At 36.7% G+C, this 26,296-nt stretch overlaps 1 protein-coding gene across 1 annotated transcript; it reads left to right on the top strand.

Moving 5' to 3' along the window:
• Positions 1-15,335: 15,335 nt before the first annotated feature.
• Positions 15,336-22,286, top strand: rcn1 (reticulocalbin 1, EF-hand calcium binding domain). The gene is made up of 6 exons (XM_081358947.1): positions 15,336-15,810; positions 17,628-17,821; positions 17,909-18,087; positions 18,190-18,250; positions 18,411-18,610; positions 19,995-22,286. Exons 1-6 carry the CDS (start codon positions 15,590-15,592, stop codon positions 20,100-20,102), a joined length of 963 nt encoding a protein of 320 aa, XP_081215073.1. The 5' UTR covers positions 15,336-15,589; the 3' UTR covers positions 20,103-22,286.
• The last annotated feature ends 4,010 nt before the right edge of the window (positions 22,287-26,296 follow it).

Below are 26,296 nucleotides of genomic sequence, written 5' to 3'. Positions count from 1 at the left end.
TCTGCCTGACGCATTCTATCATGCAATGTGTGTTTTTAAGATAATCGAACTGATTGCTGGGTGCGAATCCCATCCTTGAATAGGCCTACGAGTGATGCAAAGGGGAAAAAATAGGCCTCTTTTGCCTTTTGTACATGTTTCTCATTTTAATGGAAATGCAAAGCATCAATGAATCATGATGCAGAATATGTACATTCTGAAATGCTTTTCTACTGTTTAAAATATGATGTGGTGGTGTTGTTTTGGCCTCAATTTGCAAACCGGGGCAGATCCAGACCTGTCATATCCGGTCGGTAAACTGAGAATCTCATTTCAGTGAAAGTGTCTACTGCTTCTATTGAACTAAATGGGTCTGGATATCAACATTTGTAATATCACATGCATTTTCTCTGATGTTTACTATGTAAAATATAGGTCTACCTCATATATATATATATATATATATATTGAGAGAACATGTTGCGAGTAACACTGGTTATGTAATCAGATTACTTTTTCAAGTAACTTGTAAAGTGATGCAAAATATTCAAACAAGAAAAAGTAACACAAAAGTAACTAAATGCATTACTTTCCATTAAAAGGAACTAATGCAATTAGTTACTTTTTTAGGGAGTAACGCAATATTGTAATGTATTACTTTTAAAAGTAACTTTCTCCATGTGTGTAGGCTATACATATATATATACAGTGCTATGCATAAGTTTAGACACCCATACTAAAGTTGACTAAAAAGAGGAATAAAAAATCATATTTTGGAAACTGAACTTAATGCCTTAATTTAAAAAATTAGGAAAAATCCAACCTTTAAGGACACCAATTTTCTTTGTGAATGAATAATGTATCGTAAATAAATAAATGTTCTTCCTTAAAATACAGGGTGCATAAGTCTGGACACCCCTATGTTAAATTCCCATAGAGGCAGGCAGATTTTTATTTTTAAGTATTTAAAAAAAAAAAAAATTTAGGATACTATGCATCCTGATAAAGTTCCCTTGGCCTTTGGAATTAAAATAGCCCCACATCATCACATAGCCTTCACCATACCTAGAGATTGGCATGGTTTTATTTCAGTTAGCCTAATAGTTTGATTTGCATTGAGAGATGATCTTATGGAAAGTACCCCATGCCAATCTCTAGGTATGGTGAAGGCTATGTGATGATGTGGGGCTATTTTAATTCCAAAGGCCAAGGGAACTTTATCAGGATGCATAGTATCCTAAAATTATTATTTTTTTAAATACTTAAAAATAAAAATCTGCCTGCCTCTATGGGAATTTAACATAGGGGTGTCCAAACTTATGCACCCTGTATTTTAAGGAATAACATTTATTTATTTACGATACATTATTCATTCACAAAGAAAATTGGTGTCCTTAAAGGTTGGATTTTTCCAAATTTTTTAAATTAAGGCATTAAGTTCAATTTCCAAAAGATGATTTTTTATTCCTCCTTTTAGTCATCTTTAGCATGGGTGTCTAAACTTATGCATAGCACTGTGTATATATATATATATATATATATGTGTGTAAACTTAAAAAAATACAAAACCATTCAAGATTTGTTTGTTTTTTAAAGAAATTAATACTTTTAAATTAGCAAGGATGCATTAAATTGATCAATTGATCAGATTTCTATTTCAAATAAATGCTGTATTCTTTTCACTTTTTATTCATAAAAGAGTAAAGAGTAATGATGCTGAAAATTCAGCTTTGATCACAGGAATAAATGACATTTTAAAATATATTCAAATAGAAAACGGATATTTTAAATTGTAATAATGTTTCACAATGTTTCATACTGGCCTCAAACATTTAACATGAAAATATATTAAAAAGAATGTTACGTTTTTAGACGCTTGTATTGTTTTACAATATGGTCTTTTTAAGACACTAATTATTCCCACTCATTTTCAAAGACCTATATTGTTTCAAAGATGAGATCACAAACCTGACCATCAAACCTGTTTAATCTAACCTTATACTGAAACTCACTAGGACAACAGTACAATGCAGGCGAGGAAGTCCTTCTTGACCTGTCACTGTACCATCTGCTCTTTGCATGAATCACTGTTGTAATTAAAGGCCGTAGAGAATAAAGGCCAATAATTGAGAATTACACTTTCTGAACCCCAAGCAGATGTACCGGGCTCCGTCCACAGATAGATAAATGGGTGGGGGTTTAGGGGGTATAAATAAAGTTTGTAGTGGATTAATCCCCCCCAGTCTTGAGAACCTGAGCACATTTGTCATAACCAAGTGGGAGGCTGGGGTTTACGGTGTCTGTCATGACTGCCCTAATAGTTCTGTGACATCTATTGATTGTGGGACAGCTGTAAGGCTCAGTCGCAGAAGCCAGAGGCAGTCACAATACATTAGCTTGATGGCATAACTCAGCCTCCAACAGGTCCAATACTGACCCAAATAATCCGACTTCTGCTTCTTAATGTCTTAACTAAACTGAAAGGGGAAATGTCAAGTGCACTCTTTGATTTTTTGTAGACTTCTACAGTATACAGCCCTTAGAATATTTCTCTAAAACATACATTTTGGTTTTTAATTAATGCTGTAATGCACACACTGTATATGCAATAATGGTGGCATCAAGGATCTCCACTGTCAAAACTGCAGCTATGGCTCGAATATGCAATATTTTAACATTTGATTATTAAATACTCTTCAGGCATGAATTACACCTCTTTTCCCACGGGTCATTTAGATGATGAGATCTTGCATTATTCACATAATTACTCTTCGGTATGCGGCCCTTTAAGAACCATTTTTGGTTGCCCACAGAATCTTTCAGGGTTTTTTTTTTGTCCTGCTTCAGTGGTGTTGTTGGATGATTAATCTCTCAGGACTCTTAGAGTGACTAAAACACAACGTGGGTGTAAAGTTGCCCTGGAGCAGTGAGCTGACTCTTTTTTAGCTTAGTGAGCCTTCATTAGGCTGCATTGGAAGAGGAGTTTCATGCATTTCAGTTTTTTATTTTGCTTTACATATTGAGTTGTTCAAGTAACAAACATCATAATAGGTTTATATTACAGTTAATTGGCATGCGATTCAAATATTAGATGATTATGAGCAAAGTAAGCCTATCAAGCACAAAATGGGAAAAAAAAGTGCAATTATGCAGCAAATATTTAAAATCCAATATACATACATAACTCTCATAAAACATCCATACGCGAGTCTTTTGAGTATTGTGCAGTGTGCAGTGAAGTGAGGGATCTGAGCCTTTGGGTCTTGTTGATGCTGTGTTAGTGCGCCCTCTGGTGGTTTCTGGATCAAATTAATTTAATATTTTGTGGTTCAGCTGATTTGAAAATGGAACAAGGACTCAAAACACGTGTCTTGGTGCACTGTGAATTCAGTGTTATACGTTTTTTAATTTTTAACTTTGAACTTTTCTTTTGAACTTCATACCATCATGTAACGATGATGTAATTTCTACATCCTGGTACCACTATGCGCATAAAAATGCCTTTACCAAAACAACTTCTAATAGCATATATGTTTAATCTCTACAAAAACAAGTGCAGGAGGATCTCATGTTTGTTGTATAATGCCAGCTGAGTGTATCCATCATATCTGCATGCATTGGACCAGGTCAAAGGTCACTTAGTCTACTTACAGCAGGCTACTGCACATAGATTCTGTTTATGATAGGCTAGTATTACTTTGTAATTCTGAAATTAAATTATGCTTGAATTATTGATAGACTTACAAACACACACACACACACACACACACACACACACACACACACACATGTATAGTGTGAATACTGACAGCTGATGGTGCCTATGTTTAGAGTTCAGGCAATAATTATAAACTGCAAATAAGATTTGAAGTATTTCAGGAAGGTGAATAGAGATATCACCTTTCACCCCAAAAGAATGTCATTACATAACAAAATATCAAGTAACATCTATTTTTACTTGACAGCACAAACATGCAAGCAAAGTTCTAAACAAAAACAAAAACAAATATTTGTCAAATATTTTGTTGCTTAATGCGATTGAATTATATATTTGAAGTGTGACTTAAATGTAGATAGATAGATAGATAGATAGATAGATAGATAGATAGATAGATAGATAGATAGATAGATAGATAGATAGATAGATAGATAGATAGATAGATAGATAGATAGATAGATAGATAGATAGATAGATAGATAGATAGATAGAGACTGATCAAACATAGATGTTTAAAGAAAAGAATAGTTTGATTTCCAGTAGCAGAAAGAAATGTCAGCGCCACTGGAGAGCATATCTTCATTTTCTCCTCCAGTGACCGCATTACCAGACGCGCGTGCACTTATGGCGCTGGCGCGAGCGTATCGTGCGCGTTACTTTCTAACTGAGCTCGAACTGGTGCCGATTCTTTATTACTCAGTTTACTCAATTCTTTATTACTTTATTCAAATCCCTCATAAGGTTTTTTGTTGTTGTTGTTGTTTTTTACCTTTTCTTTTCGGACAATTAATTCAGCTGCACTAACTCTAATTAATTCAGCTGCACTAACTCTAATTAATTCAGCTGCACGCCTTGATGTTCCCAGTCAGTCTTCGTCTTGAATGATAGGTGATATCTAGTCCTATGTGAAATAAATAAATAAATTAATTAATTAACAAACAACACAATAAATAATAATATGAATTAATAATAGTGAAAATCACTTTGGTCAATTTAACAAGCGATTAAACCTTCTGAAGTCTGGCCTTAATGCCAACATATAATAAAAGATCAAACCCAAAAGTGATGCTGGTGGGTAACTTCATCTGCTTCACATGCATCTCAACAACTGATCTTCATTGTCACTTTCTGAAAAAGTTTTGAGATCATTTTTACACCATTAAAAAGTTTAGATTCTCTGTGAGGGAAGAAACTGCTACTTTTATTTACCAAGGATCTATTAAATATGAACCAGTAAAGACATTTCAGGTTTTTTTCTATTTCTTTGGCTCAATTCTCGAATAAGAATGTTTTCTCTCAAAACATTAATTTCAGATCTCCGAACAATTCGCGTTTTTTAACAACCAGATTTTAATTCCTTATTTAGGCCTAAAGAGATAGTTCCCCCTAAAATTAAAATTCTTTCATTAATTACTCCCCCTCATGTCGTTCCAAACCTGTAAGACTTTCGTTCATCTTCGAAACACAAATGAAGATCTTTTTTATGTAATCTGAGGTTTTTTTTACCTTCCATTGACAGCCTATGCAATATCTAGGCGCGTTCACGAGAGCACCGCATGCTGTTGTGTTTTGACGCGGGAGTTGTAAAAACGTCAGAGATTAATATTTTGAAAATAAAGTGGTAAATTATGTTTTTTTTGTGTGTGTGTGTGTGTGTGTGTGTGTGTGTGTGTGTGTGTGTTTTTGTGTTTTTTTTTTGCAAAAACAAAGCACTCATAAAACTGAGGTTAAACCACTGTGTAGTCACATGGATTACTTTTATTATGTCTTTACTACCTTTCTTGGGCTTGAATGTGGTACAGTAGTTGCGTACCTGTCAATGGAGGGACAGAAAGCTCTCAGATTTTATTAAAAAGATCTTCATTTGTGTTCCGAAGATGAACGAAAGTCTTACAAGTGAGGGTGAGTAATTAATGACAGAATTTTCATTTTTGGATGACCTATCCCTTTAAGCAAACTGAAAGTTTATTGAAGTGCTATTGTCTTTGCACAATAAAAAATTAACACGGCTGGCTTGCTGTTCCAAACTGATGAGCTGATTCTCATTGAAACTGTCTGTAACAATGTTTAAGTTCAGGGAAGTAGGAGGCAGGAACCGGCGAACGTGAAACATATCTTAAATAATAAAAAATAAACTTAAAGAACAAAACTTATAACTTCTATGTCCAAGGCCTGCTCCTCTCTCCTCCTCCACTGTCGTCACTCCTCATTTTTATCCTTTCGTGGGACTCGAGAACGGTCATTTACACTGGCGCCACCGGCCTCAATCCGTTCCCACGGCTCTCGGCCCCGTCCTGCTTGACACACTGTCACACTCTTCACAACTTCAAAAGATGCTTTCGTCATGTGAGCAATCACATGCAAAATGAACCATTCAGCTATCAAAATCTGTCAGACATATACACGTATGTTCCATAAATGTGTTTACATGTAACACACTGCTACAATAATGAATGTACCGTATACTGTACAAATATATAGGTCTTTATTACATGGCTTGGTTGAATTCCAATGTAGAATGCGTTCTGTTATTTCTTGATAACAGACCGCTGCTAAGTATAACACACCGTTGCCATGAAAAACAGAGCGTTGCTATGGACGCAGGATTCTAACCGTAGAGACGGAACGGACTATTTTCTTTAGCGGAAGCAATGCAATCGTTTTTAAATCAATAAACTCCTTTTTAAATCAATATTTTGTGTCAAATTATTGATTTATTTGGTAGGTAGTCATGTAATAAGCGGGATAATGTAGAGCGAGGCGGTTGTTATAGCGAATACAACCCCTTCAGGCTCTACATTACCCTTACATATTATTCTTTGTGTAGACTACTACTTTTTCCAAGTAAGCTTTTACCTACGTTAAAATTAGTCTAGAATTTGTATGGTTTCTGCATTTTGCAGACATGCAGAGTAAAACAGTTGAGACAATTTACTTAGAGAATGTTAAGAATGAGTCAAAGCGATTGAGACAAACCGTAAAATGTATAAAAGCAGCACAGTGACTTCTGTAGCCTACTGTTCTGTGTCTGTTCTTCTGTGACAAATCTTTCTTGATTACTAAAGCAGCACATTTTTGTAACATACAGGATTATGCAACACAAGATTTTATGAATGGCTGCTTAAAATGGGGCTTTACCATCTCTTGTATTTGACCCTTGACCTCTAAAATCATGCTGGTATAACAGTCATGACTCATATGCTTCTGTGATCTTCTGTCACTTGTGACCCTGAACTGACTTTACCTTGTGTCTGCTTTTCTCTTATATCTTTCTAAATGTATGTATGACTGCTGTGTGGTTGAGCAGGCCTTTCCAATACACACACCACAGCTGTACCTGTTCTCACAGTTATGCCAGGCTGTGCCAGCCCCGTCTGTTCTGTGCCCACACCGAAACCTCATCCATCTGTTTCCCAGCCTGTCTCTTTCATTCTGTCTTTCCCTGTGGTCCTGCATGGCCATACACACACAGTTGATTCTCTATCAGCATTCACATTCATAGTGACATATAGTGAAGTTTAATAGTGAGCCAAAATGTTTTGTGTATGTATTCAGACACATATCTGACTAAAAAGGTCCAACAGCCTCTAATGCAGTGAGTTGGAACGCTGTGTTTGGAGCCGTCAGGTGCATGAGCCAGTTGAGTTTGTCATTCCTTTCTCTTGATGAGAGCAGGAAAACGGCTGGCCAATGAAAGCATCTGTCCATGTTCTTCCACAGCTGCAGACACCAGAAGAGAAGCCCCTCTGGACAAGCTTTATTCTGGGATCATCCAGACCAGCAGCGTCCTCTTGGAAGTATGACAGAGGAAGCGAGCGCGTGCAGAGGTGTGAGGAAGAACACGCACACGCTCTTTGCTCGCAGAAAGGTGGACAATTCAGAATGGAAGAACTGGCTTTGTCTCAATTCTTGAGTGTGAATTTGAACTGAATTGGTCACAAGTTGATTTGAAATGACAGGAAGAAGAATTATCTGAATGGACCCTTTTCACATTTCCAGGATTCAACTTCTTTTTTGGAGCAGAAGTCACCATAGTTGGGTAAACTTATATGGTGACTGGAAACTACAACAAATATATATATATAAAAAAAAATAAAAAATCCATGATAGCATTTCTATGACTTTCCAAAAGAAAAAAAATATATTGAGAGTTTATTCAAGAAGTATTAGTATTCTTCTTTTATACTTTGTCTACTTTTTGTGTACTTCTCAGAAATATACTTTATAGGCTACTTCTCATTCTGTATTTTTAAAATGAACAGTAGCCTGAATTTATTGAACAAAATTAAAAAAAAAAATTTATAAAAAACAAACAGAAAAAGTACAAACTTGGCTAAAACGATTGTTTGAACAAGTATTAAAATAGTCATTATTAAAAAACATAATTTAGCTAAAGTATGTTTAAATTTGTGCCTTTTGCCCTGTGTGGGGGTAAAAGGCCCGCCTTGCCAAGATTTTTAAACAAACGTAAACAAACCACTTTTTACTTTTTCATTGATTTATTTTTGCACAAAATCTCCATCAATGTTCAATAAATTAATTAAATAAATAAATAAAATATTTCTGCAATCGTGCACTAAGTGTCACGGTCAGTTTAGTTTCAGTTTAAACGGACCTTCTGTTTGTATTGTCAGTCACACGTGTTTCTTTGTTCAGATTCCCGCCACTAATCTGTCTCCTTGGTTACCGTCATTATGAGTTCATGTGTAGCAGCTGTGTATTGTCATTTCCTCGTTTGCATTCAGTTCTTAAGTTTCCCCTTCACCATCATTCAGTGTCCGGTCACTGTAATGTTTAGTTGTGCTAATGCTTGTCTGTCTACTCTTGGATTGCTTGTCATTAAATTATGTTTGGAACTGTATTTATCTGTCTTCGTCTTCTATGCCTGTGACACTATGGGAGTAGTAAAATGCACATTTTTCTTAAGGTGTGCCTTTATCCCCGCTGTACAATATTTGTGCACCAGCCAGCTTATTGAGGTCAGAAATCATTTTATGATTGTGTGACACTCTGGTCGCCTCTGGCCCTGGCTGAAGCGTTAGATAACTGGCCAAGGAATTGCAGTAGCTAAAAGACAGATTACCCATCTACCCCCTTTGCTGACTGTGACCTTTGCAGTGGCAGAACTACAGGCTCTGTATACCCTTATTAACACACACTAATCAGCTATTAATCATCTGACTTTCCTGGAACATTCCGGGGCCGGGGGGTGTGATGAGGGCCAACGAGAGAGAGAGAGAGACTGCAAAAGGGTCTCAAATGTTTTAGGTGAAAGTCTCACTATAATCGTGTCCATTTCTTTAACCGGTGCTTGGTGTTTGTTAACCCTGTAAAGCAGGGATCAGCAACTCCGGTCCTGGAGGGCCACTGTCCTGCAGAGTTTAGCTCTAACCCTAATTAAACACACCTGAACAAGGCAATCAGTGTTTTCAGGATTACTAGATAGATACAGGCAGGTGAGTTTTTATCAGGGCTGAAGCTAAACTCTGCAGGACAGTGGCCCTCCAGGACCGGAGTTGCTGATCCCTGCTGTAAAGCCTGACTTGACGTGGGGGGAAATCAGAGAGGAGGGAAGGTTGGATCCACATGCAAATAAGGTTTAATTCACGAGTTCCTTTGCCCATTTAATCTTTAAGCTAATAAGGTTAAGCGTATTTGGCTTGCTCTCCGCAGTGGAGGGGCTCGAGGAAGCAGCTTCAACTCGAGCTTAGATATACCCCCCAGTGGGACTACTAATGCTTGGATGATGAGTATAGCAAGATGCCTAAATTATGTTGGTGGATTTGGGGAGGTGGAGGGATGCAAAAACAGCTGATACCAGAGCAAGGTGAGCGGCTGCCTATATGCCCCGGCAGTAAATAGAAAGATTATATGGGTTCACTCCTCCCGAAATTACATTGTGAACTTCACTAAAGATATAAAAGAGCTAAAATAAACCTAGTAATAGACTATGGAACTCCATAAAGGAAACAGAACTGAGCACACTAACATAACAGCCTTGAAAGACCTGGGGTCTCATTTATAAAGCCAAAAATGGCGTACGGCAAAAAATATTCAGAATTATAAAACCGTGTGTACGCCAGAACAAGCGCAAAATTCCCTTTATAAATCCCACTCAGTGGAAGATTGACATAAGTCTCCACCCTGAAATAACCATATATGGAGCTTACAACGCCTATAGTTTTACTATGCATATCCTCATCTGCATATAATTTGCATATGCATATTCATCCACGTGGTACCATGTTTAATGGTACAAGACATTAGGAAAATATGAGATATCGATATGCCGTGCTAAAAATCATTCAGTAGCCTAGCCTTGCCTTGCTTTTGAATAAATTTCCACTGGCCAAATTGTATTTTTAATTGCTTTATATTTTTAATGGAAAAAGATTATTGTGCATTATTGATCATTATTTGTGTTGCTATTATCTTGTTGTGTTTTTAATGTTTTTGCGTTTTCTTATGTTATTGTTTTACTTTAATTATTGCTTGTACAGGACTTTGGTAAACCCTCGTTTTTTTAAAAAAGTGCTATATAAACATTGAGTTGAGTTGATTATTTGCACGAAAATATTCCATGAGTTCTGCTATTATCATGCGCCAAGCAATCCTTGCTGTAGTTAAAACATTAAAACACAATATGCACAGAAAAAGTGTTCAAAAGCATCGTACCCACTACAAATATTTCTATTTATTAGACAACACAATCTCATGAAATATAGCACGAATGATAATTCTCGTATAATTTATACGCCAAAACGAGTTTTAGCGTTCAAATGATACGCACTGCAAACCCCTTGGGTAGGATTAGGGGTGAGGAGGGCGTGCATATTACACGCCATAAAGTGCGTATCATATGCACGCGAAAACTGCGTATCATATGCACGCGAAAACTGCGTACCATATTTACGCTAAAACTCGTTTTGGCGTATAAATGATACGAGATATTATCATTTGTGCTACAGATACGCACTTTCATTAGAATATACAAAATTTTGAGTTTGGACGTTCATTTACGACAACAGCGTTTTGCGGGCCTGAAAACGCAAACTTTTGAAAGTGGGTTTCAAAACGATAACGTTATCATCTCTGTATAAACTACAAAAACGCAAATTTGTGAAAATGGTCATACGCATTCGTATAGGCGCGTAGTGTTTCTTTACAAAGTGACATCGCTAACCATGGCCTGGCATGAATAAAACAATGTTTTTAGCCGTTTTACCTGGATCTGTGAATGGGGATCGTTTTGACAATCGTGGCATTTGTATGCAAAAAATGCGAAGGAAAAACTTTTCCTTTTTTTTTTTTTTTATCATTGTTGTTGTATAAACGTATTTTAGAATGAAGGAAAATTTTGAAAAGACCTTTAACTTGCAAAAAACTATGAACTTTCAATCAGACGACAAAAGACATGTAGCAGATTGTGTACAAAAGGTTTTCAGCAAAGTTTTGATCATGTTGATAATTAACTGGCCTTCGAATTTTGTGTATCAAATATGAAAGGCTTTATAGGGTTAAGGCAAGAATCACAGGGATTTGAACAAGTCCTTAAGAATAACTACTAAACTGTTTGTGCTACAGTCATGAATATCTCAAATTACACATCTTATATTGGGTTAAGTTTGGTTGTAACCTTTTTAAACACTTTATGTTGACGACTTAATCTAGTTTGATTTTTGTCACTGTCTTATATGCAACAGAAGGGACAATATTTAATACATTTGCATCTGTTCCCAGATCACACAGTTTGAATGAGAATATGTCTTTCTTTTTGCAGGGCCATAAAAGCATTTGAGTTCTCGTGAGGCGCTCCAGTTGGCTGACCGTGGAGAGATGTGTCTGTGTTTCAATCCAAGCTTGATGGTTATAATCATCACATCACTCACTCCACACAAAAGCACATCTTTCTTCCTTTTGTTTCCTCTCAATCATTTTTGCATCTTATGTCACTTCCAGATTTGAGATCACAGGAAGCATTTGGTGTCACCCCCTGATTACCTTGTCCTTGTCCAACCTTCTCTTCTGAGATCATTTTGATAGATACTGAATAACAGACATTATTGCTTGGGTGACGAAGGAGATTATGAGTGTGAGTGATATTTGAACCTTACAAACTGAATTTTACTTGCAGTGTAAATCTATCAAATGCAGCCTTGTTGAACATAAGAGACTTCTGCACATAAACCCACAAATTGTCATTTCTTGTTCATCTTCCCTCTTTATTCTTCTTTGTGACTTTCCTCTAGCGTTTTATATTTAGAAGGCGAGATATAGTTTCCAATCTATTGAAAACCAAAAACAATCTACACCACTGGCCCAGCCTGGCAGTTTATCATCAGTGTTACATCATGATCAGTTGTCTTAATTTCTATAATGAATTGTCAGGACAATGTCTTATATTATCGAATAAAAGACATGTTTATGAAGGCTAATCTAATTAATGGAACATTAGTGCTGGAAGTCAAACTATAGAGTTAACACTTCCACCGAGATGATGAGATGATTAGTACAGCCTTTGGGTTCGGAAACTGAAAATAAGCACAATGAATGCTTGTTTGAAAAGCACTACAGAGTAATGCAAAGAATATGCAGCTAAAAAGCATCCAAAAATACCAGTAAGCTTCTTTGTAAAGGAATTATATTGATTCCCAAAACATGTAATACTTTTTTTAACGGCTGTGGATATATGTTCTACTGTCCTTTTTTTTTTGTACAGTAAATGCAGTGGACTACTGTTTCTTTTGGCCTTCCCAGCTCATCCGAATAACCACAGTGACAGGATGCTTGCTGTCGATATACTTCCAGTTGATTAATGGCATAAAACTAGTCATGTAAAGCTAGATTAAGATCTATAAGATATTGTGCTTAAAACACGTTTAAAAATCTTTCATGATGTTCATGCTCAAAGGAACATTTCTCTGATAACATGGTGCAAATATTTTCCTCACTGATGCCCTCCATTTGCAAAAGGCTTTTTAATAGAAGCACAGAGAGCGAACACGCACGAAAGGCCTACAGATCAATGGTTAAGAGAATAGTAAAATGTAATGGCCATTTTCCACTAGCTGCTTGTTCCTGGTCCTCTCTGTGTTAAGCATGGCAGCACAACAATTATTTGCCAATTTAAAGGGTTAGTTCACCCAAAAATGAAAATTATCCCATAATTGTCTGACCCTCATGCCATCCTAGGTGTATATGACTTTCTTCTTTCAGCCAAACACAATCGGGAGTTATATCCTGGCTCTACCAAGCTTTATAATGGGAGTGAATGGTACCCAAAAAAGCACATCCATCCATCAGGGCTCCAAGGCCTTCTGAAGTGAAGCAATGCATTTTTGAAAGAAAAATAATCATAGATATATATTTATAAACTATAATCACTGGCTTTAATGGTTGTATGCGAGTCAGTTATTACAGTTTATAAAGAAATATGGATCATTTTCTTACAAAAACGCATTGCTTCGCTTCAGAAGGCCTTTATTAACCCCTGCCATATGCATTACTTTTATAATGGATTTTCTTTTTTGGGCTTCAAAATCTCAGGCTTTATTCGCTTCCATTGTAAAGCTTGGAAGAGCCAGGATATATTTTTTGGCTGAGAGAAGAAAGCTGTAAAAAAAAAAAAAAATTTGGTTTAACTTAAAAAAATTAAGTTACTTGGTTGCCTCAAAATTTTGAGTTTTGAAATAATAAAAAAAATAGTTAATACAATAAAGGAGGTTGGTTTGATTAATGGAAACTCAAAATATGATGTTATTAGAATCACATTAATTATATAAGTTGTGATAAATCATGAAAATATTTTTTACAGTGAGTCATATCTATATGTACACATATATACACCTGATATACATAGGATGGCTTGAGGGTGAGTAAATTATGGGATTTTTTTTTCTTTTCTTTTTTTGGTGAATTAACCCTTTAACTGCTGGAGAAAGGCTATTATGATTAGCCGTACTCATCAAAAAACAAAGTGCCTTTATCATTTATAGTTTAACGATTTCAATTTTTGTTTTAAAAATTGGTAGCGTTAAAAGTTAAATGTGTATCTTTTCCCTAGTTCTTTCTGCCAGCCTAAATAAATAAAATGAAACACAAACCTAAACATGTATGATGTTCCCAGTGTAATTTTTAGCCAATTTAGTCAAAGATATTTCTATAAATGTATTCACAAGTTAATACATATTTCCATATGTTCAAAATTTGCATCAGCTCATGTAATGTACTGTGGGAATAACTTGCTGGCATTGTCATCTCCAATTCCCCTCTACAAACAGGCCAACATTAATTTTGTCATTCATTATTTGCATAATATGCTAACACATGCCATCTTTTCCAGCACAAACTGAGAGACACAGCTCTCTGTTATGAAACTAGCCTAAGGCCAGTGGCCTTTTATTTGAGTAATGAATTGTTAATGTATTTAAATTATATTTGCTCTATCAATTTAAATCAGGTCAATCTGGTGATATTAATGAAACATAGTTCTATCTGACACAGTCTTCTAATTCTTTTAATCTTTTAATGTTGACTTTGTAGACTTCATCTGCATCATCTTTTCTCTGTTATTTGACATGATGTTTCAAATACATTTTGCAGATGCACTGATGTACAGTGTGAAAGATCATTTAAAATAAACACATAAGACAAAACTAAGAAATTGCAAATGTCAGTGAACAACAAACAAAAATGCACATGCTTGAGATCTCTTGATCCACAATTTTACCACTATAATGAGGACACTATACAAGAAGACAGCTACATGTTTTCAGTCAATAACTTATTAGACTGTGTTTTTGTATTTTAAGGTACTTTTGGATTAAGATTGATCCTTCAGTCTAGCAGCACCGTCAATATCTAAACAACTGCATAGCAACCCTAAAAATAAATAAACTAAAATATATTTTAAATACATTTATTTTATGCTAATTATACATTTACATATTTATGTACTTAATATAAATACCCTGCAATTGTACTTTTAGCATCTAAGTTGGTATTTAAGTCTGCTAAACTGGAACTCATTTTGTACTTAATGCACTTTAGTTATCCAAAAATATTACTGAAGTTCAACTTAAGTTATACTTAAGTATTGCCCATTTTGATTGTGCTGAAGTGGGACTACTGCAAGTATAACTTTAGGTATAGGCTACACTTTAAATAGCTTGCATACAGAGATCGTCGTATACTAATAGTGATATTAAACACATTTAAGGATGTGCTTCATGCAATAAAGAAGTACTCCGTCCTAAGAGAGTTTAGTTATATAATATTTATATCAGTAAGTCTCTCAAGCGATATGTCAGTAAACATTTTAACGGATTATACATTACAGTAAATAAATGTATTTTAAATACATTTTGGCATAGGTTTTTTTTCACTAAGGAATGCAGGGACAAGGTCACAATTAATAATAAATCTAGTATGAATTTAAGACTTAAGACTGGTCTAAATTTTTATAATATCATTTTGAGTTCTCCTACTACTGTGGTATTCCTAATTAAAAGAAGAAGCAGGCGCTGTGCGTGTCATCTTGCAACGTGGCGTTCACGCCCATCTCGAGTAACAGACAACCCACTGGCCAATAGCAGAGCTTCTAACACTCCCATAATTAGTTAGCCGCGCTATGATTGGCTGTGCGTTGACACGCATCCATGCAGGGTTTGGTTGTAGCCTTTAGTGATCCGCCGGGTATGTTTGAATCGAAAATGACTTGTTCGTGTTCTGATGACTTGTGTTGTTTTTCGCTCCGAGTTGATAGTAATTGAAACGCGTCTCCCTGGCAGCCGCAGCTTCTGCGGGTTTGAAGGCGGTCGATCAAATAGTTACAGCTTTTAACTTTGTGCCAGTTTTAAACTCTGTCTTTGCGTTGGATTGCGTCTTTCAGACATGGATGTGTCGACGTATTTATGGTTTTTGTCTGTTTGCTCGTGCCTGGTGCACGGGAAACCCACTCTTAGGAAAGAAAGAGTTCATCACGAGCCTGAATTGAGCAGACAGCCTCACGAAGATAACCAGAGCTATCAGTACGACCACGAGGCCTTTCTGGGCAAAGAAGAGGCCACCACATTTGACCAGCTCACCCCAGAGGAAAGCAAAGCCAGATTAGGGTAAGATTGGGGGTTTTGTTCAACAGACCTTCTTGAGCGGTAGGCTATTGTTGCATATCTCTATATGTGGGGCAATAGCACATATGACTGTTCTAGATCACAAAAAGGAGAAATTGTTTAATAATCTAGTGCACAGTTCTTAGAAATGAAATATTTGTATTCATATTTGTTCATATATTCGTGGGGAGCATGTAATACCAGGTTTAATATTCTAAGGGTTACTTCATTTGACCTCAAAGAGAGTCTATAGTTTAAGGTTGATAGCAAAATGCCCCCCTGCATGGCGCTTGCCACACTGGCATGACAACGTTTTTGGTGCTTGATATCAGGGTTTTTCTTGTTCCTTGCCAATGTAACATGTTCTCCATTTGAAATGGGTGTAGACGTGAATCTGGGTGCCCTTCCCACAGAACTCCCTCTCCTGTACTGTTAAATGCATGGGAGGGCTCACTTAACATCACAACGTGGCATCAGAGATAAAAATAATTTGCTGTTGACAGTCTTCTAGTTACTTGGACTCTAGTTCCTGTCAAGAACATTTCTCGGTTGTATTTCAAACCAAAATAAGCATAAATTATATCTTGCTTAAAGAAAACGAAGCCAAGAAAATGAAAGTTAACCATATTTCCCACTCAGTTCTCATCATTGTAATGCAAAAACATGTTAAATATATACATTTTGTTACATTATAAAATGTTATATATAGTATATGAAACATTATATATATATATATATATATATATATATATATATATATATATATATATAGCCTATTTATTTATTTGATGTATTAATATCATAGTAGTAATACCATAAATGAAAATGATCCCTTAAAGGGCATACATCCATAATAAAAGAAATCCGTACGGCTCCGGGGGGTTAATAAAGGCCTTCTGAGGCCTATGTAAGAAAAAAAACAAAAAAAAAAACAAGTCCATATTCATAACTTTATAAACTATAATCACTGGCCTCCAGTAACAGTTGTACGCAAGTGTAGTTCAGGCGGAAGAGTGACCTCTGACCTGACGTATTGACGAACGCAGAGGATAGAGCAAAACAAAACACTGTTCATGAATTAGAAGTCTAAATCAAGAATTTTTACAGAGAAATGACAGAGGATTTCGATATAAGAGAAGAGGAGCTTTATTTTGTTGCCCAGCCCTATTTGAACTGTGAATGGCGTCTACTCTCACCGAAGCTTACATTACTTCTACTACGTCATGCGTCGGGTCAGAGGTCACTCTTCCGCCGGAACTAGACTCATGTTCGGCCTTTACCGGAAACCAGTGATTATAGCTGATAAAGTTAGGAATATAGATATTTTTCTTACAAAATGCATCACTTCGCTTCAGAAGGCCTTTATTAACCCCCTGGAGCCGTATGGATTACTTTTATAATGGATGGATGCGCTTTTTTGGGGCTTCAAAATCTAAGGTAACATTCACTCCCATTATAAAGCTGGGAAGAGCCAGGATATTTTTTTTATATAACCGATTGTGTTTGGCTAAAAAAGGGCGAGTAAATTATGGGATAATTTTCACTTTTGGCTGAACCAACCCTTTAAGAATGAGAATCACCACTGAAAAGGAGAACTACTAAAAACAAATGAATTACAGTAATGACAATTTTGGTCCTAAAAATCAGATTGATTATTAAAAAATTGTATACTTTTTTTCCCAATTATATTGGAATGAAAAATAACACAGAATCTATTTGATCTGAAAAGCTAGAAATGTGTCTCTGAAAACTCCACTGTATATGCAAATATTTATTCTATGTAAAATAAAATTCTTTCTGTGCACTTTTAAATTCTGTAGGAAAATAGTTGATCGTATTGACAGTGATGTTGATGGATATATCAGCACTGATGAACTCAAGGCCTGGATCAAGAGAGTACAGAAGCGTTACGTCTATGAGAACGTTGCAAAGGTCTGGACTGATTATGACCTGAACAAAGACAACAAGATCTCATGGGATGAATATAAGCAAGCAACTTACGGTTACTACCTTGGTGAGTCACACTGTTCTCAAACTATCTGAAGTTTTAATATTGATTAAATGTTTTTGTGATAGATCCCTTAGTGAAATTGTTTTCCAGCCAATCCAGAGGAGTTTGAAGATGCAACAGACCAGTTCAGCTTTAAGAAGATGCTTCCGCGAGATGAACGCAGGTTTAAGTCTGCAGATCTCAATGGCGATTTAGCTGCAGAGCGAGAGGAGTTCACTGCTTTCCTACACCCAGAGGAGTTTGATCACATGCAGGAAATTGTGGTTCTTGTGAGTGTCAGTTGGATTATGGGTTTTGAGTTTTAGTCAGTTTAATAATGCAGACTGTATTTCATAAAGTAACTGATTCATTGCTTTCCTCCCTTCTATCAGGAAACTCTTGAGGACATTGACAAAAATGGAGATGGACATGTAGATGAGGACGAATACATTGGTTGGTTCATCTGTATTTTTGCATGTGGGGTATTACAAATCTTCTAAATGGGATATGATAGTTTTTTGTGAATTTTAGACACGGATTTTTGGGAAAATTATCCTTTTAATGTTGCGCATCCAAGGGAAGATGTTTTCAGTGTTTTTTTGATATTTTACAGCGGACATGTTTGCTCATGAAGATGGCGGTCCAGAGCCAGACTGGGTGAGAACTGAGAGAGACCAGTTTTCAGATTTCAGAGATCTGAACAAAGACGGGAAGATGGACCTAGAAGAGATTCGTCACTGGATCCTGCCGCAGGACTATGACCATGCGCAGGCAGAAGCCCGGCATCTGGTGTACGAGTCGGACACTGATAAGGTAAGAACCTTTTGAGATACTCACCAGGAGTGTCTCTAATCCTGAATCAAAATGTTAGTATTGATCCTGTAATACATAAAAGGTTTGGGTTATCACCCAAAAATAAAAATTCTGTCATTAATTACTCACCCGTAAGACCTTTGATCATCTTCGGACCACAAATTAAGATATTTTTGATGAAATCCGATGGCTCAGGGGAGGCTCCATTGACAGCTATTTAATTAACACTTTGAAGGCCCAGAAAGGTAGAAAAAAATCTTTAAAATAGTCCATGTGACTACACTGGTTCAACCTTAAGTTTATGAAGACGAGAATACTTTTTGTGCACCAAAAAAACTAAATAACGACTTTATTCAACAATTTCATCTCTTCCGTATCAGTCTCTGACGCGCGTTCACGAGAGCACCACGGCTTTCCGTGCATGTGGAAAGCCGGGATCATCTGTTATACAGCGAGAAACGTGTCGTCTCTTCGTCTGAATTATCCAAACTTTCAAGATGTGGCATGACAATATCACAATCGATGCAGCACACACTCTCCTGTTCAGTAGGCATCGCATGGCACTGATGATCTGAGCGTGCGTCTTCCTCTACTTGTAAACACAGCCCTGCGTTTCCAGGTCATATGTCAGAACGCCAGCTCCCGCGTCATCACCACACACGCATGGTCGTGGTGCTCACGACTAATAAGGAAGAGAAGAAAGTTGCTAATAAGTTACTAAGATACTAATTGCTTGCCCTCATATTGTTCCAAATCCATAAGACTCTCATTCATCTTCTGAACACAAATTAATACTTTTTTGATGTTATGTCCCTTCATTGACAGCTACGCAACTACCACTTTGACGCTTTGAAAAGTTCATAAAGAGATCGTAAAACTAATTCATATGAATAGTTTTCATGAACAGCTCCCTATATGACATAATAGTCCAAGTAACATATATATATTACAAATTATGACAAGATTAAGGGGTTATAGCGATCACTAAAAGGGGAACTAAAAGAAAAAACACATATTAGGAGTATTATCTCACTATTTTTGGACACACTTTGGGAGCCGATGCTTTGGGCAGTGGAGGAGGTTTAAATGTTCCAGGTTAATTATTAATATTATTATTATAAGAATGCAAATGAAGAAACAAACAAAGATGACACTGACACACAAGTATATTCAAGCAAAAGACAGCTTATCTTAATTCTGAAAAACACAGCAAAACCAACTTTACTCACGTACAGAAAAGAAATAAAGCAAATGGAAAAATCCGACCCCCAATTTTTAAAGCTTAGTGTATTTATGTATAAAGAACACAAAAGTGAATTGATCATTCATTTTAAGGAGAGATTGTTTTATAATAATGCCTTATATGAAATATTACTTTATTCAGGACCAGATGCTGACCAAAGAAGAGATTCTTGAGAACTGGAACATGTTTGTAGGCAGCCAAGCCACTAACTACGGCGAAGACCTTACCAGGAACCATGATGAGCTATGAACCTGAGCGAAGAGTGTGGAACTCTACCTGATAAACTCCATGGCTTCCATTCCCTCAGAAGCCATGCCACAGACTGATCTATTGCAGCTCTACCTCACAGAACACTGGACATAGAGGAATCACTGACTGATGGCCATAGTCCCTGAAACAAACTTCGGATTTCCTCCTTAACTGTTCTTTTTGTGGGTGGTCAAGGAACTGTTATTGTCCTGGTTGAATGAGCTGCTGCAGATTTTTTTTCAGCTGAAGCTGAGCCTTTTAACCCAAATTGTTTTTGATGCAGTCACAGGACAACGCCTGTACTTGTACAAGTTGTGGCTGTTTTTGTCTGGTGTCATTATATTGGAGGAAACATTCTAATTATTTAGAATATGAACTTCATGCTTTGATAGTTTAACGTTTTTACTACGGAAAGCACTACAAGTCAGTGTTGATATATAGTTATACATAGATGTGTAATTATACTTTAGATTATCACAAATTTCCCATTGCTGGCCAATAATGAGTCTTATTTGTTTTGAACCTGAACTTTTGAAGCTGCTTAGATGAGGGTCAAAATGTGTTCGATAATTTGATAACCTATTCCAGTCGTTTCTCACTGAATTTTACCAGTCATTAACGATAACTACAAAATGAGTCCGATAGACCTTAATCAGGGTAGTGCCATATGTAATTTGAATAAAAACGAGGCTTTGAGGGAGAGAATACCGTGTTATTTAACAACATACCGATTGCTTACTAAACGTCTTTCCGAGAAGAAAAAAAACTTTCAGTACAAACTGGAATTGGCTGTGAAAATTACGTGATAGAGTGCCAGCGCTTGCCATTGTAAAGACTGTAAGTCTCTCCCTCACAGCCTCGTTTTCATCCACGTAAAATTCAATATGCTGTCTAACCTAACTGAAGTCTGCAGTCTTCGTTTTAATGCAGTATAATAGATAAGTATAGTAGATAATTTATCACCAAGACCTTCTTTTTTGGCTTGGCCACAGAGGCTTGCATGCATATGTTTATCTTGTGAAATGCTTTTATTTTAATTTAATTCACAAAATTAAATGGGACCATGTTATCCATGGCACCAACTCTTCATTTGAGCCACTAGTTTTTTCTTCTCAGTGATACTTTGCCGAAAAGTAAAAAATCTTCCATAAAACTTGAAAGTTGTTTTTGATTGATTTACTTTTCTTTTTTTTCTTTTGATTAATTGCTATATAATTGGTTTCAATTCACACATCAGATGAGAAGTATTGGAGAGTTTTTTGAAACCAATGTTTCAGGATTTCTGTAATTATGGCCATTGTTGTCCCCCAAACCACACAAACACTTTTTTTTCTTCTTTTTTCTTTTTTTTAAGCTTTGGTGCATTATTTATTTCCTGCAAAAGACAGAAGTGAATTCAATCTGGCATGTAGTACTTCAGGCAAAACTGCAGCTCCATCTGTTTACCTCCAGTGAAGTGACTCCTGGATTATTATTGGAGATACTGTAATATCAAATGTCCCAAGTGCATGTCTGCAGCCCAGCCGTCTCCAGTAAGATGCCCTGCAGAAGGCAAACATGGTGAAGATGCAACATTTATTAGTAAGCCAGTTAATGTAAGGATTACCTGACCCACTGCCTAAAGGTAAAGGTTGAGTATATACAGTTTGCAATTGCAATTTGTTCCCTGCTTCCAGCATGTCTCAGGTTTTGAGCCCTGAGCAGAAAATACCTCTGTCTTCATGTGAACAATGATTTATGCGCACTAAAACAATAGCATTCCGGTATTTTTTTCTTTTTCCTTTTCACTAGGCCTCGCAGAGTTTACACAAATGTGTATTTGGCCTGAAGTCCTTTGAAGTATTTGGCCTTGATAGTCACAAAAACGTTATTGTCTTAAAGGGTTTCTTTCAGTGATATATGTTTACATGCTGTTTTTGTTTCATGAAATGAAGTCTTTTTCCTCCCTCTAGTTTAATAAACTAAGAACGTTAGATGTTAAAGGTAATTTCTTTCTTAGAAAAAATATTTTCTCGTACCCAACTTCAGTGCAAAGACAACTATAAGCCGCTGATTTTCCCAAGTTTCCAAAAGTCATTCTAGTTTCAAATGGGGTGTGACCTAAAAAAAAATACATCTAATGAGTGCACCAAACTGTCCTGTCAAAAGCCTACAAATAAAATTTAAAAATAAACGTGTAAATTTACATTTTTATTTCTGTGTTTTTTTTTTATTAAGTTTTTGAATTAACATTTTATGAGCATTAACGTTGTAATGTTTACAATTCATCCATCAGTTCTTCAGTACATGTGACTTTACACCAAACATCTGTTTTTATAAATGAGGTTAAGTTGATGGTCTTATCCCAGGAGAGAACCCAGATTCCTTTAGGACTTAAAAAATACGTTCAGCCTTGGGGATCCTTGTTTCTCTTGTGTCTTTCTCTTTCCTTTTCCTCAGAGACCTAGAGGGCTTGAATCAGTCCCTCCCTGAAGACCTTGTGTCTTCTCCAAACCCTCACATGATGTAAATAAAATTAAACAAGTAAGAACTGTTTAAAGGAGCAGTTTACCTAGAAGAGGATGGGGACGGGTGCTGTTAAAGTCCCCCTAGTCAACAATTATATCCCTTAAAACTTATCTTTGATCACCAAAAATACATATTGAAAAAAAATTCTTAATGCTTTAAAATAGCTTGGACCCTTGCCTTATTTAGTATACGCGGTTCTATGAATATGCAAATTAGTCCCGCCTACACTCACACCAGCTCAGAGATCCACTCGTTGATGTGATTGGTTACAAGGTAGTTTGTGATGTCAGAAACACCAGTGATTTCAAACCGTGTTTTTGAGAGTCTTTAGATCAATGCAGTTTTAAGAAGAAAATACCAACCCGATCTCACGGCAATTCAAACATATTTTACGAGCTGGTTAATTCATACTAATTCATACGACCTCACTCGTACGAATTCGTAGGATTTTTGCTAAATCCTACATATTTTACGAATTGCCCAATTCGTACAAATGACCTACCCCTGACCCCGTCCCTAAACCTACCCATCACTGGGGTTTAGACAAATCGTACGAATTCGTTTGAATTAGCCACCTTGTACTCACTTGTACGAATTGGTTGCGACTGCGAGATATTGTTGAAAATACTCAGCAATGGTATTGACGTGAATTTGTATATTGTTTGTCTTAAAGAGTATTAAAAACACAACATAGACATATAAACAATGTTAAAAGCTTAATTTTCAACACAGGGGGCCAAAACTGACCAAAAAAGAACTACATGAGATGCATCGTATTAACTTATACTAATCTGTTCAATTATAATTGGTCACAAAGCTATTGTATGACTTTAAAAGATTTACGACTAGAGGCCTATATGAGTTATTTTTATTGTGATTTTTGGGGTTTAGCTCTATTCCATTATTTTATTTCAACTAAACCTAAAAGTAAAAATAGATACATGGCAAGGACAACAATGTGGTAAATCTGCATCTTATTATTAATATTTGCATATTTTTCCATCTCCACTGCCCAATATGGGTCGCTTAATATATCATGTAAACACTGTACATCCATATGTTTATATCACAAATGCATCTGTCTTTAAATACGTTTGTCTGTGTGTCTTGGGAATACTCTGGCTGTTCTTTTCGTCTGCCAGTTTCCTCTCAAGGTGTTGTCTCCTCTCTCTGGCTTCTCTATCTCTTGTCCCAGAGTGACTGCTTAGACGGGCCCCATCTGAGTCTCTGAGCTCCAGCTGCCAGGGGCCCCGGTGTCCCTGTGCCCCCCAGGCATTAAGCCATACAGCATGGGAGACGTCTGCATTCTCACAGCCTCTCAGGACACAGAAAGGCTCAGTCATATGGCAGACACACACACACAAAACTCCAAAGCGTCCAATGTGTATTGCGGTATTTCTTACCACAGCTGCAGAAGATATATAAAGACGTTGCGTTAACCTTGTGAGATAACTATATAACTCTGTAAGGGAGTTTAATTCTGGACAGCATGCTACTAAAATATACACTTCTTTATCTAAGATGACCTCTGAAGAGTATGCCATTCGTTAGTCTTCCCATGCATCCCATTTTCAGTGAACAGTTTTTCTTAGTGTAAAGAACATTTTAAAAATCTAGAACCTTTTTCCACTATAAAGAAACTTTTGTGGAATGGAACGATTCCATGGATGGATCTTCATGAAACCAGTGATGCCAAAAAAAGCAGCTTTATTTCTAAGATTGTATGTTTGTGTTAAAATGAGTGAAATATGACCATCTATGCCACACCGTACAGACAATTTCTGCAGAATCGAGGCCACGGTCGACAGGCATTCGGCTAATGAAGGGGTGTGAAGGGAACAAACTGTCCCTACGCTTCAGTGGCATTAAAGACACTGTTAAGACCTCCATCCTCAGCCGCTAATGATCTGTGTGCATCCCAAACAAATAGAGCTGCAGTGCATTTCATTGTCAGGATTCTGACTGTCTCATCATACATGACATTTAAGACAGTGTCTTGGCACTTCTTGTGAATTTATACAATTGTAATACAGAAACGGATGAGCTGTCTTCATTAAAGTAATGTGAAAAGAAAGTTTTTTTGTTAAGTAGAACCTCTCAATGTTAGCACCCTTGTTGGAATAGTTAAAAGTACCTAATGGTGGAAATGATAGATAATGATTTAGAACTGCATTGGACCATACACTTTAAAGTTTGAAAACATTTTGTCTCATGTATAATGCACACAAAATTGGTTCTCGGTTTTCTCTCATCACATAAACGATTTCTGAGAAACGCTGTTGAAAGTGGATGAGACCGAGCAGCACAACACACTTGTAGCCAATCAGCAGTAGGGGGCGTGTCCATTCATGATGGGGGAGGAGAGAGAGTGAGCAGGAGGGAGATTTGAAGAAAGACTGTAGAAAGAGAGGTGGCTGAGAGACATTACAAAAGAGAAAAGGTCAGAGGAATATCACTGGAAAAGGAAGGGTTATGATCAGGCAAGAGCTTTCGGACCAGCAGTAATATTAGAAAAGCTTTTCAGCACTGGAGAGACCCAAGAGGGAAGGCCAGATAATGGATGCCGAGGTTATTGTTGCTCCACACGTGAGTAACACTGGTTTTGCTATGTTTCACAGAACCAAGACATGCTGTTGTTGTAATGTTAGCACTAGTAACAGGACAGTTTTGAGTCATTTTTAGTCTGGAGCTGGTGTGCTGCTGCTGGCGACTAACAACCAACTCTTGCTTGTATTCTTGTGTACTGTATGTTAATTTTTTGTTCTTCCTTGTTCGTTCGTCATCTTCGCTTTATTTTGCTTTGCTTCAGCTATGATAAAGAGACATCAATTCTTTGTGCATTTTGGGGGCGGAGCAATGAAGGAAGGGGGTGTGTTTGTTTGGGTTGATTTCAAACATTACTATTAAAATATAGCAATCCATTTTGTTTAGCAATCCATAATCTTGAATTTGTATCCTCATATGCACTTGGAAGCTATTTTGGTATCTATTGGTTTTTCCAAACCACTAACCCTAAGTTTGAACAATAAACAGTGATGGAGTGAATTGATTTGGATTTGTAAGTGGACAAGAAGGACATAGCACTGTCCTTCAGGAGCATCTCTGATCTTTCCCACCTCCACTCAGCAGTAGAGACCAAAGGCCAACGCTTTATAGTCAAAGTGCACAGGATTATATGTGTCTGAGGCACAGAACACATCACGGGAATGCCCTGTCAAACATTAAATGCAGAAATGCAAGAACACTCCACTTCAAATGATTGCTCACTGGCCTATAACTAAAGAGGTTAAGTCTAATCCTCTCAGAGTTTAACTACCATCAATGTCCTGCAAGGAAATGTAACTGGAATAAAGTCAGGAGGTTTTGAACAGGAGAAGGTTGACTTAATGTTCAGGTTAGTTGACATGCGTGTGTCTCCATCATTTTGTAAAGCAGAGAATGAGGTGTATGCGTAATTGGCAACGTAGTGTGGTCATGGACTTTACAGCTTACACAGGATGGGAGTGACCTGTAAAGTGATGAGTCACGGTTTATTTTTAATGCACCTCTTAGGTGTGCGTGAATATGAAATAGACACCATAATAAAAGGCTGGTGTGCAACAAAGTGGCAACTCATGATCTGTTTACTTAAAGTATTTTTGATGAAATCTGAGAGCTGGCTCACACCTCCATAGGCTTCTATGTTA

Source organism: Scardinius erythrophthalmus, assembly GCF_964197995.2.
Source record: "Scardinius erythrophthalmus genome assembly, chromosome: 2".
Classification (NCBI taxonomy): Eukaryota; Metazoa; Chordata; class Actinopteri; order Cypriniformes; family Leuciscidae; genus Scardinius; species Scardinius erythrophthalmus.
Note: the sequence above shows the minus strand (reverse complement) of the source record. Positions and strands in the feature narration are given on the sequence as shown.